The following is a 15,316-nucleotide window of genomic DNA, read 5'->3' on the forward strand; positions in this document are numbered from 1 at the left end:
TCAAATTTATGCAATTTATGTGAACAATAATTAACTAATATAAGTGAGGCCCATTGACAATATAACACTGGACCAGCCCAAAATGAGAGTTGGCTTGGGAAAGCCCACTAACATAGCAACCCTTATATGAAAAACCTCTCTAATTACACTTTGCACCCTTTGTATCTTTCTATTACCACTTTGGGTCCTCCAATTTCTCAAAATTGGCTACGTATAATTAAGGGACAATTACACCACCCTTCTATTAGAGGTTTGAAAAAATTATATATAAATTTTATATAATTTGAAAAAATTATATATAATACCCCTAACAAATAGATCTATTTGTTAATTAAAATTTACATAATTTGTTGATATTAAAAAAAAATGAATAAAATTTCATATATATTTCTAATTAATTTATTGCAGGTCAAAAAAGTATATTATAGTCAAATTAACCTCACACATCTTCACATACTAATATATATGAGAATATATTTTCACACACTAATTCATGTATGAGATATATATTCACATTTGTAAGGTTAGTTTGGTTAGAAAATAATTATTTGACATGTAATAAATTAAAAACAAGTCAATTATGAATAAATATGAATTTACATTCTATTATTTTTTTTCTAATATTTACAAATTTGATAAATTTTAACTAAAAAAATATATTTATTAGATATGAACAAATATCAAAATACAAAATATAATTTTATAAATTATATAAAATTTACGTATAATTACACCAATTTGAGAGGAGGCAGATATTCCCAATAATGAATTATTTCTCTACATCAAAATGAACATAAGACGGTATATCTAAGGGCAATTAATTGAGAGTATATGAACACCCCCGCCCCAAAAAAAGAAAAAAAAAAAGAAAAAGAAAAAGACAAGTGAATTTTGGACCATTTATATACCGGCGGCCGTTGGCGGTGGCGCTCAGCCTGCAAGTACTGGCCATTCAGTCTCCAGCAGGCAATGGCTTTCTGCGGAATATCTCTTCCTTCTTCAAACCAACATCACCCCCATTTCCTCATTGTTCAAAATCTCAGCTCAGCTCCTTCATCTCTACCATCAAAAACACAACGACCACCGCTTTCTTCCTCCCCGTTGAACGCCACCACCATCACCACCTCGTCGTCTTCTCTATCTTCTTTTTATTCTAATGGGAAGTGTAGTGGAAGATTGCCAGATGGTGTGGATAGAAGAATTTTCAACCTCTCAGTTGTTGGGTTTCTGTTATCAATTGATGAACCCTTAACAAGATTCTTGTTTTTCTCGAAGGCGCTGGCCTCCCAAGTGTTGGAGCTCGACAGATACACCGATTCCAAAGAAGGGTTTACTTTCCTCGTACCATCTTCCTGGATTAAGGTTCTTTTTCCGCTTTCTAAGTGAAATTTTTCACTCTCACTCTCACGCGTACACACACACACACACTCTCCCATGTTACATTCTCTGCAAGATCCTATCTAAAGAGACGTGATAGAAGTAAACAGCAATTGCATTATCCTTAAAACCAGGCAGAATGATGTCTCATTACAACTAGTTGTGTGTTATTTGATGGTTTTGGGAACTAATGTGGATGGAATCCATTTTAATCAGGTGGATAAAGCGGGGGCAACTGTTCTGTTCGAGGATTCAAACAAGAAAGCAAATAATGTAGGTGTAGTTGTGATTCCAACTCGGATTTCTAGTCTTGGTGAATTTGGGACTCCTCAGTTTGTGGCGGATAAGCTTATCCAGGCTGAAAGACGTAAGGTCTGTAAATTTGGTTCCTATGCTAAGTGTGATTGCTGTGCTGTTTGTGTTAGTCTTTCGATGTGGGGTTTACATTGTGGTGAAACCAAAGTTCGGTGGTAATTCTGCTGAGTCTCATGGAATGATGAAAGGAAAACATAGAATGCGTTACCCGTACAGTTCGTGTTATAAGGAAATAAAGAAACCAAGTTACATGGTATAATCCGCTTCGGAAAGGCGAGCGGGGAAGTGAATTGCATTTGCATTCAGAATATAGGTTGTTATGTATTACCTAGTGTTGCCATGTTATATATTCAAGTTTCAGTATGTAGCGGTGTATGTGTTGATTCGATTCTCTTATTCTAGGGAACATGCATAGTGCGGATTGATGTCTGATCTTTTTTTAAGAAGGAGAAGAGCTTCTTAATGCCGTCTTTTGCTCTTTGATTCCCTGGTTACAAGTGAAGCAGTTTTGTAGTGAAAGAATTAGGCTACTTCCTTTTCTCCCAGGCCTTTTTTATCCTTGTTTGTTAAGCTCTGCAATTTGTGATTCTTCGTTGTTACAGACCTTATTGATATGAAATTTCAAAATGTTCAGGAAAGTACAAAGGAAGCTGAGGTAATTTCTGTGTCGGAGAGATCCGGTCATGCAGGGCTTCAAGTGTATGAGTTTGAATACAAGGTAGATAGCACCAGGGGAGGGCTGAAAAGGGTCTTTTCTGCTGCATTTGTGACATCTAAGAAGCTCTACCTTTTGAATATCACTCACTCTGATGGGTTAGATAACCTTCTCGACATGGAGAGGAGAATGATACTGGAACAAGTTTTGCATTCGTTTGATGCCGTTCCTTCAACCTAAATGTGGATCATATGTTCTTTCTTGGTGTCCTCCATCTTGTACCACCAGCTTGAGCACAGAAACTCAGGTAAGCTGTTTCCGTGTTTAGGTTGTTGATAATCTTGTTGGTGCTTGTTTGCAATGGATTTTATTTATGTAGCTATTTATCGCTCCCGTCGTTGAGGCTATGAATAGGATCCTGGAAAACAATTTTTGAGGCTCCAGATAAAAGGTTCCTCATCTGATAGCTAGAAACTAGAAACAAGCCGAACATATGCATTGGCATCTAACATGAGACTAGGAAATAGACTGATCAAAATGTTTCAAGTGCAGTAGAGAACTCAGTCCTAGACTTTTACATCACATTTTTTTGCACAGTGGATTGCTCTGCTTCATTTTTGCATAATTGTCTTAAGAATTTGTAAGGATTGAAAAAGGCACAAGTTCCAGTTCAAGTGGTGAGAAAGAGGGCCAGTTCTTTTAGTGCTACAAAGATAGAAGCCCACTGCCAGACGAGAGACTACCGTACTCAAAACTGGTGAAATACCACCAAATGATATCCCATTTGATTTCGTGAACATGCCATTTCTGTGGTTCTTTTTCTTGAATAACAGAATCTCATGCATTTGATTTTGAAATGCGTATGGATACATAGGCATGCAATCCTTTGGGATCACCATAAGTACAGTCAGAAGCTGTTCAAAGATAGAGCAGCAAGGATGCATCTGAGTTTGCTTTTATTTTGATGAAACATCTAGACACAGGAAGACACGGCTACGAGACATCAAGGGAAAAATATCTCTAGTGATCTCTTGAATTTCTTGCAAAACTGACACAGAAGCCGGCTTTTATCTCGACGTCTCGTAACAGTGTCTTCCCATGTCAGCGTGGTTCTCAAAACATAAACAAAAATTACTTCAGTGTCCCGGGCAGAGCCCTATACCGAGTCTCGACTCTCCACTTACAAAATCATCTTTTTTTCAGGCAGTGCAAGATAGTTGCTCTCGACAAATGGAATCCCCGACACAGACAGCTACCTGTAAACACTCTCGTTTAACACCAGGGCCATAGTACATTCTTCCGAGTTTATTTTCAAGTGAGTTCATTCTTTCATTTGGTACTGATATCAGCATTGCACATCAACAGATGAAGTTTCATGCATATGAATATGTGTATTGATTCAAGAAAACAAACACTTGCCAAATTCTAATATCTGAAAGCACCTGGAGATTCAGCTTATGCTTCTCAGCAATGAAATATTCAAGATTGTATTACAATTTTCTTCTCAACTGTGCTTGCTTGTCCAAGACATCCCATCTCATTTTATCTCATTAAAACCAAGTGAGATAAAATTACAAGCGATGTAAATATTTGACAGAACATTGAGATTGAGTTGAAACTAAGTGTGAAGGTGGGAACGCTAATTATTGCGGCTGCAACTTGCAGCTTCCGTTATCAATATAAATGCAACAAGCCGGAAACTGTTATTTGTTGACATCTCAGTTTTATTACCGCCTTTTCATATAAATTATTTTTATTTTTTAAAAATTTACACGTAAATTCATTTACACAAACTACTTTTACTGTTTGAAAAATTAAGTATACATTCATAAAAAATGTTAACAATTATTATATAAAAGATAGGGATGGTTTTTGTATGTACACAAAAGACAGTAATAATTTAGGTAAATAGACTATAAATCAAATATTATAAATGAAATTATCCCTGTTTTCTAACATAAAGTTACAAGTTAGAGAAATCGAGACGGTACTTTGTGCTACACATATCAAATGACCGGTTGATTTATTATTTACTATTACTTGGTCGAAATTAAGATGAAGATGACATAGACAGTGATCATCATGATGACATCAAGTCTGAGAATAAAACTAATTCCGAGGACTATGAGGTGTCGTAAATGCCTTAAAACAAAACAAGAAAAGTCAAAATTCTGAGATCCACTCTGACCCGGAAACAGTCTTGCTTACCAGTTTCTTGTATTCAACTGCTCACCACCTTTTTAATTTTTTTCAGACATTTTCAAAAAAATTGGAGCCATTTTCAGTTCTGATCATTACCATGGATCAGGACAGTTTTCTTGGTACGATAAATTCTTTGTCGAAATACATATAAATTACACATTTGAGCTAATATACTTAAAACGTGAGTTTTTCAAAGTCTACAGAGATTCACGGAGCTAAGTGTTTCCCTATTCCAATAATAAGAAGTAGAAGGGGACCTCTACAGATATTAAAGTGTTTTCAATATTTTAAACTTGATATTTTTTACATGCAAACGCAAAAGAACGGCGCTGGTTGCTTCTTGTCAACACATAGCCCACTTGCACGAAAAATATTATTTTGTTCCGCTCACACAATGATGGTGGTAGTTTCAATTCAAATTCTTTCGAGATTTATAATAAAAGATTATAGTTTATGAAGAATGATAATTTAGGTTCAAAATAATTTTAATTTGACCTAAAAGTTTATTTTAGGTATTACGGATAGGTCATATGATAAATTTTAGCCAAATTAAGTTTTTTTTTTTTTATTGAAATCATCATTTTTTTCATAAATTACTGTCATCTTTTGAAAATTTTGAATTTTCCCGATATGAAACTATCACCACCTCGTGCAAAATTGCATTTTTTCCTACTCATTTGAAAAATTCTTATATAAACTACCTATCTAATCACATAAAACATATCATGTAATGATCTATTGTTTTCAAATTGTAATCAATCGCACCATAATAAATTGCATTTATCATATCAGAGGTCGGCATTAGAGTTTCCCGCGGCCCTCAGTCTTGGGATGATGAATGAATTCAAATCTGCCCAGTAGAGAAAACCATGCACTCCCACCTCCTGCTTTTCTACAGTTTTGACTAAACCGCCGTTTATGAACGAGTCAACCCCCACCTCCCTAAATACCCCAGAACACCGAATTGTTTTTCCTTCTGGTAGGCATGTATGAGAATCGACAGGCTTCTTGAGTTTTATGTCCCTGGATTCTTGATTTTTGCCCTCTGGTCTTCATGTTTTGAGCAGCGAGAGGTTTCTTGCTTTGTTGAGTTTTACGTTTGACAGAATCTTGGAATTTCTCAAGTTCAAGAAGCAGTAGGTGGAGGAGATGGATTCGGCGGAGAAACGGCTCAACGAGCTTGGGTACAAGCAAGAACTGAGAAGAGAAATGGTATAACCATAATTCCAACTCAAATTTCTTGTTCTTGTTTACGACTGTATGTTAATTTGGAAACTTGTCCTGTTTGCAGACCTTATTCAAAACACTAGCCATATCCTTCTCAACAATGACACTCTTCACTGGGATCACCCCTCTCTATGGTTCCAGTTTACTGTATGCAGGGCCTGCCCCTCTTGTTTGGGGCTGGATTGTCGTCTCGTTCTTCACCTGGTTCGTCGGCCTCGCCATGGCCGAGATTTGCTCCTCCTTCCCCGTATGTCTCGTTTCCCCCGAGGAACATTGGAATTGACTTGAAACTACTACTATTGTTTAATTGTTGTTTGTGTCATGTGAATTGTGATCATAGTACAGACATTCCTTGTTTACGTGCCTTAACGAATTATAGGAAATCAAGAAACTAGAAACATGTTTGAGAAGAGTAATTCTATGATCAGAAGCTCATGTTGCTACCGTAATGTTTGTATTGCTTGAATCTGAACTAGTGTATGATCACTTTTCTGAATTGCCAGACTACCGGCTCACTGTATTTCTGGGCTGCACATTTAGCCGGCCCGAAATGGGGCCCTTTTGCTTCTTGGTGCTGTGCTTGGCTCGAGACAATAGGGCTGATTGCAGGCATAGGGACACAGGTGAACATACAAATCATTGATGTAATTTGTATATTTCCTGCAGCAAAATGTTCTAACGAATTCCTTCCCGTTCATCTGTTTGTTGTTTTAGGCCTATGCAGGATCTCAGACGCTGCAGAGCATCATTCTGCTATGTACTGGTACAAATAAAGATGGGGGATACTTTGCTCCTCGATGGCTGTTCTTGTGCATGTATATGGGGCTCACCGTTATATGGGCAGTGCTGAACACATTTGCGCTGGAAGTCATTGCATTCATCGATATCATCTCAATATGGTGGCAGGTGATTGGTGGATTAGTAATAGTCATTATGCTTCCTCTTGTGGCCCTGACTAGGCAGCCGGCTTCATATGTTTTCTCCTCATTTGAAATGGCGCCCGACTCGACAGGGATATCTAGCAAACCGTATGCAGCCATTCTTGCTCTTCTTGTCAGTCAGTATTCTCTTTATGGATACGACGCCGCAGCCCATCTGACTGAAGAAACAAAGGGTGCTGACAAGAATGGTCCTATAGCAATTCTCTCAAGCATAGGGATCATTTCAGTATTCGGATGGGCATATATATTGGCTCTTACCTTCAGCATTCAGGTATGTATTTCCTTGTGCGCCTCTAAAATATTCTAAAATTACAAAAAGAACCTCAAGCAGTGACATGTATTAATGTTGAACATGTAACGAAGGATCAAACTCCATGTTCTGACAATTTTAAAACATAACTGATGATTGCGACTCTTCTTTCAGGATCCTTCTTACCTGTATGACAAATCTAATGAGACTGCGGGCGTATTTGTTCCAGCTCAAATACTCTATGACGCGTTTCATGGCCGATATCACAGTGCTACTGGAGCAATAATTTTGCTCTTTATCATTTGGGGTTCGTTCTTCTTCGGGGGGCTGTCGATAACCACCAGTGCAGCCAGAGTTGTAAGCCTCACATACTTATTTGAATGCTTTGCGAATTAACTTCTTTTTAGTTTAAGGTAGGTCTTACTGTGTATGAAAACAATGATCCAGGTTTACGCTCTGTCAAGAGATAAAGGAGTTCCATTCTCATCAGTATGGAGAAGAATCCACCCAAAGCACAAAGTACCTTCAAATGCAGTATGGCTTTGTGCTGCTATCTGCATTCTTCTGGGGCTACCAATCCTGAAGGTTAACGTAGTCTTCACTGCCATAACGTCCATATGCACGATCGGATGGGTTGGTGGCTATGCTGTGCCCATCTTTGCCAGACTGGTGATGGCAGAGGAGAACTTCAATGCCGGACCATTCTACTTGGGCAGGGCAAGAAGGCCAGTTTGCTTAGTAGCCTTTCTCTGGATTTGTTACACCTGCTCGGTCTTCCTTCTGCCGACGTACTACCCCATCACTTGGGATACTTTCAACTATGCACCAGTTGCTTTGGGTGTTGGTCTGGGCTTGATTATGCTTTGGTGGATGGTGGATGCAAGAAAATGGTTCAAGGGCCCTGTTAGGAATATCGACACGCCCAATGGAAAGGTTTGATACCAAATTGTCGGGCTGGCGAAGGTAAGGGATAATTACACTGCCACTGTCTTGATGTTTAAGCATATTTCATTACATATTCTTTGTAATGCATAAAATTTCGAGAGCATCGATGTAATTATCACCACACATAATGCAGAGTCCTCTGATTAAATAGAAATATAGTTCCCACTGTCTCCAGTACTATATACACAAACATGTTGCATTTGGTATTATTCCCCATTTAGGTACTTGTCACTCAAAGACAATGTCAATTTGCTCAAGTGTACAGTTCATAAATCTTACATCTGTAGCCTGGTGTACTAACTTTAGAAGGGGAACTCTTGCATTAGCACTAGATAGTCCTGAAGGAGAATGTTTCAGGTTGACATGTTCATGAAACCAGTTTACCATCATGAAAACCCGACAAGAAGGTATTCTCCGCTTCCATGACAATATCTTGCTTCCTTCCTTCTTGAGAAACTAGAAAATGAGGCGGCAATAGCTGCAGCTTGGATTTCAGCTCTTTCCATTCTTCCTTAAACAAATTGTAGCTTGAATTTTTGGCCAGTACATCTACTGACACCTCCTTCCTTTCGATCATCTCACGTGCATATCGATCAAACTTTTCAATCTTGTCCAGCAAAAACGAACGCCTGCCTGAATCCATTTCACCGGTGATGTGGTATATATTATCTCTGGCTTCCTCTACTCTAGCCCAGAAACAAGAATCTTGCGTCAAACTTGCAAACCTGCTTCTTGGGTTGCTTTCTTCATTCCCTACTTTTCTGTCCCTCCACCACTTGTCAAAAATCTTGAACCGTTTTTCCCTGCCGTGCTCAATGTAGTGGCCTTTCTGCTTATGCATGCCTGTTCTGTAGTATTCAGCAATTTCCAGAGGCTCAACGAGGAGCTTGTAGAAGTTGGAAGCATTAACGTACTTTGGCTGCTTGTGGAAATCATGAGTCAGTTGATTCGTTTCCAGCATGTTGATCAACTCATCCCAGAACTGTCCGAGCCTGATCCGGTTCATGTTCACTTTCGAGCCTCTCTTTGAAGCAGTTCTTCGCTTGAACCAGTCGTAGTACCCCAACTGATCATCAGAACTATCGCAGAACGCCTTATACCACTCTATCTGAGCCCTTAAAGGAGATATCTTAGCTAAGGAAACAGCCATCTTAGCATTGTTGAGGTTGCGCTTACATCCTAACTTTCTTGCCATTGCAAGGCAGTTTCTTGCAGTCCCATAGGCTGGTTCCTGTCCAAAACAAGCATCAGCTGTAATAAACTTCACAAAGTCCTTGAATCTTTCAGTTGTAAACTTATAGTTACCTGAGAAGCTATCCCTGATGACTGCAAAGCCAACGCAATCCCAACCTCGTTGCTCGACTCAGGAAAGTAGGGTAACTCTGCCGAGCTTTTCCTCCGCAAGAACTGCCAACACACTTTCCCCACATAATCTTCATACTTGAGATGATCGTATACACACGACTCAACGGAGCCCTTTGCCAGCATCAAGTAAAGTAACTTGACAATAGCCATTATGTTATCCAAGCAAATGGCGCCGTTTTCTGTGCAAAACATGTAACTCCCAAACGGCCAAAACGAACGTACTCCTCCACCGTCACATCCTGATCTTGACCTCTCTTCAAGACAAGCCAACACTTTGTCCAACACTTGAGCATTGTTCTCATAGGACAACTGTGAAGCAAGTTGCTCGAAAACTGGGGACGACATGGATAACTGCCAGAACGCGAAGAGGGCACGAAGATGTGCTACAAACGGAGATGCCGGCGCAAACAGCAGCCTCGGCACTATGTCGTGCTGAGCCACAACGTGACAGAAGTTGCCGCCCCATCGTTCTTGGAGGATTGCTTGGGAGAAGGATTCATTGCCAAGCATCGGCGAACCATACGTGATGCATAAAACGTCGATGGAAGGTGAAATGTTCTGAGTAATGGAGAGGAGCCAAAGGGCTGAGAGGGAAGCAAGAGCGCCGCCTAGAGAGTGGCCGGTGAAAACTACTGATTTGCTTGAGTTCAGTACTTCAAGAATCTGCATCAATGATCGCAAGGACACCGTTATAATCCACATTCGTAATACTTTCAAGAGCATAGCATTTCAACCGCAGCTTCTCTTGAACTAGCTTATAAGTTGTAAAATAGATTATTAGAGAGTGAAGAGACATGCATGCATGCATACACTTGTATATTTGTAAGGTAATTGGTCATTTTTCTTGAACCATACATCAATCACACCATAAGTGTATCGTATAACTAGTTCAAATCCGATTTGAATTAGATTTTTCCCACAAGAAATATCAAAATCAATGAGTTGATAAGTCTTTAAAACAAGAATGGGGCAACAATCTCTTTTTTTTTCGACGTAACGTATGCTCATTTTTCAAAGTTTTATTTGTTTATTTATTTTTTTCAAAAAGAGTTCTCAATTTTTGCACCCTAAACAGATGGATTGGGTTTTCAATTACAAATCATGTTACGTTTTCTACATTTCATATATACACATCACGTCATAGTGTACAAAGATTATGTCATTTATTTTATTTCATAACAGATTTTATACCCATAACATGTATATATTAAACAAAATCGAAAATTCAATCTATTATACGGATGTTCTGAATCATATTCCAATAGCAGAACTCAACTCCATGATCTAAAACGAAAGTCCCATGACTTCTTTAATAACATATTATTTTATGCTCGAAATACAAAATTACACAAAATAAATAAAAAAAATATTCGAAATCTTTCACAAATATATTCTTCTTTTTGTTTTTTTTTTTATTATTTGTGTGAACTGAAAATTGGTAGATATTAGTGGGTGAACAGCAATTGTTGTCCACTAAAGCAGTAATCTTCCTCAAGTCACTCACTCTGTGTGTGAAAATGACACTCGGAACTGTTTTGCTTAGCAGACTTCAATAATTGACGTACAATACAAGGATGTCTTCTTTGACCACCCACCCCTACCTCTACCCCACATCCATCCCATCCCACCCTTTAAGGATGAAAAATTCTAATTCAGGCCTAATTCGGTCAAAGTCAAATTAATTATATGAAATATTTAATATATTTTTATGTAATTGATATATAATTAAAAAAAAAGTGATTAATCACATTACAAATATAATATATTATTTTGTGATTGGTTTGATTCTATTAAATTTGATTCAGATAAAAATTTTCTTCATTATATATATAGGTATGTATTTTGTGTTAGAATTCAACAAAATATAAATTTAGGTAGCCGTCTGCTTCGGGAATGCACCAAACCGGACAAAAAATCATGTCAGCGCAGCCCAATTGCAATCAACTACTCTTAAAAGGTAAAGTTGCAAAATTAGCCCCATATTTTAGAGTTATTTCATACTTATCCCACATCTTATGAAATATTAAAATTAACATCATATTTTGTTAAAAGATGCAAAAAGAGTCCAAAAATGTTTCCAAAAAAACCCCCCCTTTTTTACGTGGGGGTCTTTTTCTAATGTTTTTGGACTTCTTTGCAGTTTTAAACAGGATACGAGGTTAATTTTAAAATTCTGTAAAGTATGGAGTCCAGTATTGTGTGCTTGCAATAGCCTCCGTTTTTGTGGTGGGATAAGTTGTAAAGAAAATTCTAAGTTAAGCAGTAATAAAAATTGAGAATTTTTTTTAAAAAAAATAAAAATTAAAAGTGAAAAAAAAATTGAGGCTCGAGTGTTTGAAAAAACAACTAAATTGCAATTTTACAAATGAACTATAAAAATTGCAATTCTGTAAAGCTGCTTATAACTTTAGACTTAAATCCACTTATTAAACAATTCAGAAAGTAATATAAAAACACTATTTTTCATCTTATTTTCACTATTTACAGACAGCCTATTAGCGACAAAAAAATTAGGCAAAAACTGTCACTAATTGTCCGTATCAATAATTTTATACACAATTTTTTATTACTAATAATTAAATAGCGACAGATGGAAATGATGAAATACACAGAAACACATGCAAAGGACAATGGCATTGCAAGCAGTCCCTTTCACTTCGTTTACAAATTCATTGAATTAGTGTGAAAAGTTTTACTTTCTTCTCATTGTCCCCACAAATATTACTATGCTTTTCTTGTCATTTTCAAAACGCATCTTTTTTACTTTATACTATTTCAGATATTCTCAAATATATTCAATTCTCAAACTTAAATTTTGAATATTTTATTACAATATATATATATATATATATATATAATATATTTTTTAAAATATGATGTGGGAATAATATTCTGAAAGTCGTATACAAATCAACACTTTCAGCTCAAGCGATTTTATTCGGGTCGTTTCGATCTAAAGTACAAAAACCAATTAAAATTTGTAGTTCATGTAATATCGTACAACTTTTATTACTCTAATATGTCATAATACCTTAAGCATTTCTCTTTTACGATCTATCTAATTTGACATTGGAAGGTCTTAATTAAAGTTTTTCGAGTGTGGTTTTTATAATTTTCTGTCTTATAAATCTTACCAAAAGGAATCTGAGCATACACGTACGACTGACACTATTTAAAATTAAATTACACAAACCAAAATATATAATGATATGAATTTTAATATACGCGGTATACATAAAATAATGGATTGGATCTTCTATTCTAAGTCCTCCTATGACATATTTTATCCCAATATATATATACATATATATTATTTATTTTATTTAAAAATATATATACATAATGTTTATATATTAAATAAAATAAAAAATATAATAAAATTTAAATAAAAAATCTAATCCATACCGACGAAAAAATGAAGTCTAAATAAAGATTTGGCAGATTATAAAGTTGAACGGACAAACATTAAATAGAACTTTGGCTTTTTTCGGAAATTGCACCTTCTTGATAACGACCCTCCAAACTATAATCGTTTTTATACGACAATTTGATCAAACCATATACAAGTTTAAAATTGCCACGGCTTTATATTTAGGAGTAAATTATGCCGACACTTTTAAAATAATTCTTTATTTTTTTGAAATATTCCTTCATACAATATTAGTGTAATATACCTCAAAAGGTGTTTATATAAAATTTCATTATCAAATAAAATTTGCACTTGTAATTGCAAATATAACTTCAAAGGAATATACTTATATTTTTTTTACGAAAATCGGGTGTTTGTATAATTAGACCTAACATCAATGAGTAGTTTACCTATTTATCTATTTATTCAATAATTAAATACTCTAATTATTTTAAAAACATATAGTAGTAGTAGTAGTAATAATAATAATAATAATAATAATAATAATAATAATAATAATAATAATAATAATAATAATAGAAAAGGAATCTTGATTGAAGGCAAGTTGCGCCAATTTTCAATCATGATTATCACAGGGAATTTGTGACGACCCCACCATTCTATTTAACTATTTTCATTTATTCCTAACTATTCATTTATTTAATTTTAAAGAAAAAAACTCGACTTGATCTTTCCCAAAAAATCGTATATTTTTCTTTTTCTTTTTTATTTTATGGTATCCCAAAAATAAAATTTGTAAGATTAAAAGGGCCAAAAAAAAAAAAAAAAGGAAAAGGGTAGTGATGATCATGGTTTCCAATTTTAAATACAAAAATATATTATTAAATTTAACTAAAAATAATTGCTCGAAAGTCGGAACGAACTAATTACACTATTAAGTACTCATTACATTAATAATTTAAATATAATTAAATTTGATTCGAGCTAGAATTTAAATACAATGTAAAATATGATCGACAAGAAATTCTAGGGCTGGAAATTAATTGAAAATTGAATCAAACGGTAATGATAATTGAATTTGAAGCAGGCAAAAAAAGAAACAAGAAATTACCTTGTTTTGGAAATTCTGGGAATGATAGAAAAAGAGAAAGAGTTGGAGCAGGCCACCGTGGACCATGACGGGTTCTTGTTCTTGATCCCCGCCACCACAAAACGTACCGGCGAAAACGCCCTTGCCGCCCCCACTCTCCAGCTCCACCAAACTCCGGCAGCTCTCCTCCGAGCAATCCACCACTTGCACGCCGGAGAACGCCACGTACGCCACCTCCGCCGCCCGATGGACCGCGAAGCTCTGGTGGGCTTCGGCGTTGGCACGGCTGCACAGCCGCCATGACTCCTCCAGGAGGGGCGTGGAAGCAAGATACGTTGCCAGCATCTCACTGGACTCAAACCTGCAGCAAGAAGTCATGTGATATTTGAGAGAGAAAAATGATTATTTGGTTTAGACAATTCTAAGTCAAATTCAGGACTGGAAAATCTTTAATTAAAATTTTATCAAAAAAGAAACAAGTTTCCAACTTACTCAGAAGTTTCGGGCTCCATTGAAGCTTCCTTTCCTCTCTTAGTTCCCTTTGAGGTGGTATATATGTGGAAAGCCTTTTCAAGACTCTTGCCGAGTCGAGTCCAACGTATTATTACTTAAATTTAATTATTTGAATTCTCATTTGATTATAGGTTTTTATTATTGATTGAATTATAAATTAAGTTCAAATAATTTGATATTTTTAAATATATTTCATTAGATTTATATTAAAAGAGTCGAATTCGAATTAAATTTGAAAATTTAGCGGGTACCATTTTTTTGATTGAAGATTTAATTATTAAATTTAATAAATCGAATTGAAACAAACTTTTATATGATGAGTTTCAATGGATGTGGTACAAATTGGGAGAGGGTCTTCAAGACTTGTTTCTAATTGAAGTGATTGCCCCCACTTCTTGAGTGGGATGGGTTGCCTTGTAATTATGGCTCCACTAGTTTCAATAAATTGGATTGAGTCAGACAGATTGTTATTTATATTTATTTGTATTATTATTAAATTTAAAATTTTAACTTCAATTAAGTTTTGATTATAAAAGGTATTGAGTTTAAATAAATTTTTACTAATTAATAACATGAATTGAACTCGTGTAATTTGATATTTTTAAGTGTATATCACTAATTTTACACTAAATGAATCGAGTTCAAATTAAAATTGAAAGTTTGTTGAGCAAAAATGTTCGAACGTGATTCGTTAATTTCAAAAAATTGAGTTGTAGTCGAGTTTGATTTATTTTTCAGTCCTGATTTTCACTAATTTTTTTCTTGTTTTTCTTGGGAGTGGGTGTAATTATGAAGATATCTTACATTACATGATCATCATTGCATGTGATTGTTTTGGTACTATTAAAAATGTACAGTGAGTAATTGAGTATCAACAATTGCTTCACCACATTACATTGGTATAATACAATTCAAAGATAACTGCACGATACTCACATAAAATAAATAAATAAAATAAAATAAAATAAAAAATTATTGTTGCTTTGATGATTTTTATAGTTTTAATTAGAACAATTATGGCATAATAATTATCACTAGCAATAATTAATCAATGGCAAAACTTTAG

The 15,316-nt window shown here is 35.6% G+C and overlaps 3 protein-coding genes across 4 annotated transcripts; 2 read left to right on the top strand and 1 right to left on the bottom strand.

The window, feature by feature from the left end:
* Positions 1–814: 814 nt before the first annotated feature.
* Positions 815–4,062, top strand: LOC105178040 (Photosystem II reaction center PsbP family protein). The gene is made up of 4 exons (XM_011101380.3): positions 815–1,362; positions 1,594–1,749; positions 2,327–2,654; positions 3,551–4,062. Exons 1-3 carry the CDS (start codon positions 970–972, stop codon positions 2,585–2,587), a joined length of 810 nt encoding a protein of 269 aa, XP_011099682.1. The 5' UTR covers positions 815–969; the 3' UTR covers positions 2,588–2,654; positions 3,551–4,062.
* A 1,252-nt stretch (positions 4,063–5,314) lies between these two features.
* LOC105178039 (amino-acid permease BAT1 homolog) lies at positions 5,315–8,066 on the top strand. 2 transcript variants are annotated; one of them, XM_011101379.3, is made up of 6 exons: positions 5,320–5,761; positions 5,841–6,023; positions 6,280–6,399; positions 6,491–6,988; positions 7,142–7,324; positions 7,415–8,066. In XM_011101379.3, the coding sequence occupies exons 1-6, from the start codon at positions 5,699–5,701 to the stop codon at positions 7,904–7,906; spliced, it is 1,539 nt and encodes a 512-aa protein (XP_011099681.1). In that variant the 5' UTR covers positions 5,320–5,698; the 3' UTR covers positions 7,907–8,066. The 2 variants fall into 2 exon arrangements, with proteins under 2 accessions (XP_020554813.1, XP_011099681.1); XM_020699154.2 differs by lacking the exon at positions 5,841–6,023 and having other exon boundaries at positions 5,315–5,761.
* Positions 8,022–14,387, bottom strand: LOC105178038 (lipase-like PAD4). The gene is made up of 4 exons (XM_011101378.3): positions 14,230–14,387; positions 13,759–14,098; positions 9,218–9,940; positions 8,022–9,143 (listed from the first exon to the last, which is right to left on the bottom strand). Exons 1-4 carry the CDS (start codon positions 14,247–14,249, stop codon positions 8,280–8,282), a joined length of 1,947 nt encoding a protein of 648 aa, XP_011099680.2. The 5' UTR covers positions 14,250–14,387; the 3' UTR covers positions 8,022–8,279.
* Positions 14,388–15,316: the final 929 nt, after the last annotated feature.

The sequence above is a fragment of the Sesamum indicum genome, linkage group LG9 (assembly GCF_026168435.1).
Source record: "Sesamum indicum cultivar Baizhima isolate 11 linkage group LG9, ASM2616843v1, whole genome shotgun sequence".
In the NCBI taxonomy this organism is placed as follows: domain Eukaryota; kingdom Viridiplantae; phylum Streptophyta; class Magnoliopsida; order Lamiales; family Pedaliaceae; genus Sesamum; species Sesamum indicum.

What these genes read in the sequence shown, in the direction of transcription:
- LOC105178040 (XM_011101380.3), top strand. Translation starts at nt 970, where the DNA reads ATGGCTTTCTGCGGAATATCTCTTCCTTCTTCAAACCAACATCACCCC. An exon ending in TACCATCTTCCTGGATTAAG is followed by an intron (nt 1,363 to 1,593) that starts GTTCTTTTTCCG and finishes CATTTTAATCAG; the next exon opens with GTGGATAAAGCGGGGGCAAC. An exon ending in TCCAGGCTGAAAGACGTAAG is followed by an intron (nt 1,750 to 2,326) that starts GTCTGTAAATTT and finishes CAAAATGTTCAG; the next exon opens with GAAAGTACAAAGGAAGCTGA.
- LOC105178038 (XM_011101378.3), bottom strand. Translation starts at nt 14,249, where the DNA reads ATGGAGCCCGAAACTTCTGA. An exon ending in ATGGAGCCCGAAACTTCTGA is followed by an intron (nt 14,099 to 14,229) that starts GTAAGTTGGAAA and finishes TTCTTGCTGCAG; the next exon opens with GTTTGAGTCCAGTGAGATGC. An exon ending in CCCAGAATTTCCAAAACAAG is followed by an intron (nt 9,941 to 13,758) that starts GTAATTTCTTGT and finishes TCATTGATGCAG; the next exon opens with ATTCTTGAAGTACTGAACTC.
- LOC105178039 (XM_011101379.3), top strand. Translation starts at nt 5,699, where the DNA reads ATGGATTCGGCGGAGAAACGGCTCAACGAGCTTGGGTACAAGCAAGAA. An exon ending in CTCTTACCTTCAGCATTCAG is followed by an intron (nt 6,989 to 7,141) that starts GTATGTATTTCC and finishes CTCTTCTTTCAG; the next exon opens with GATCCTTCTTACCTGTATGA. An exon ending in CCACCAGTGCAGCCAGAGTT is followed by an intron (nt 7,325 to 7,414) that starts GTAAGCCTCACA and finishes ACAATGATCCAG; the next exon opens with GTTTACGCTCTGTCAAGAGA.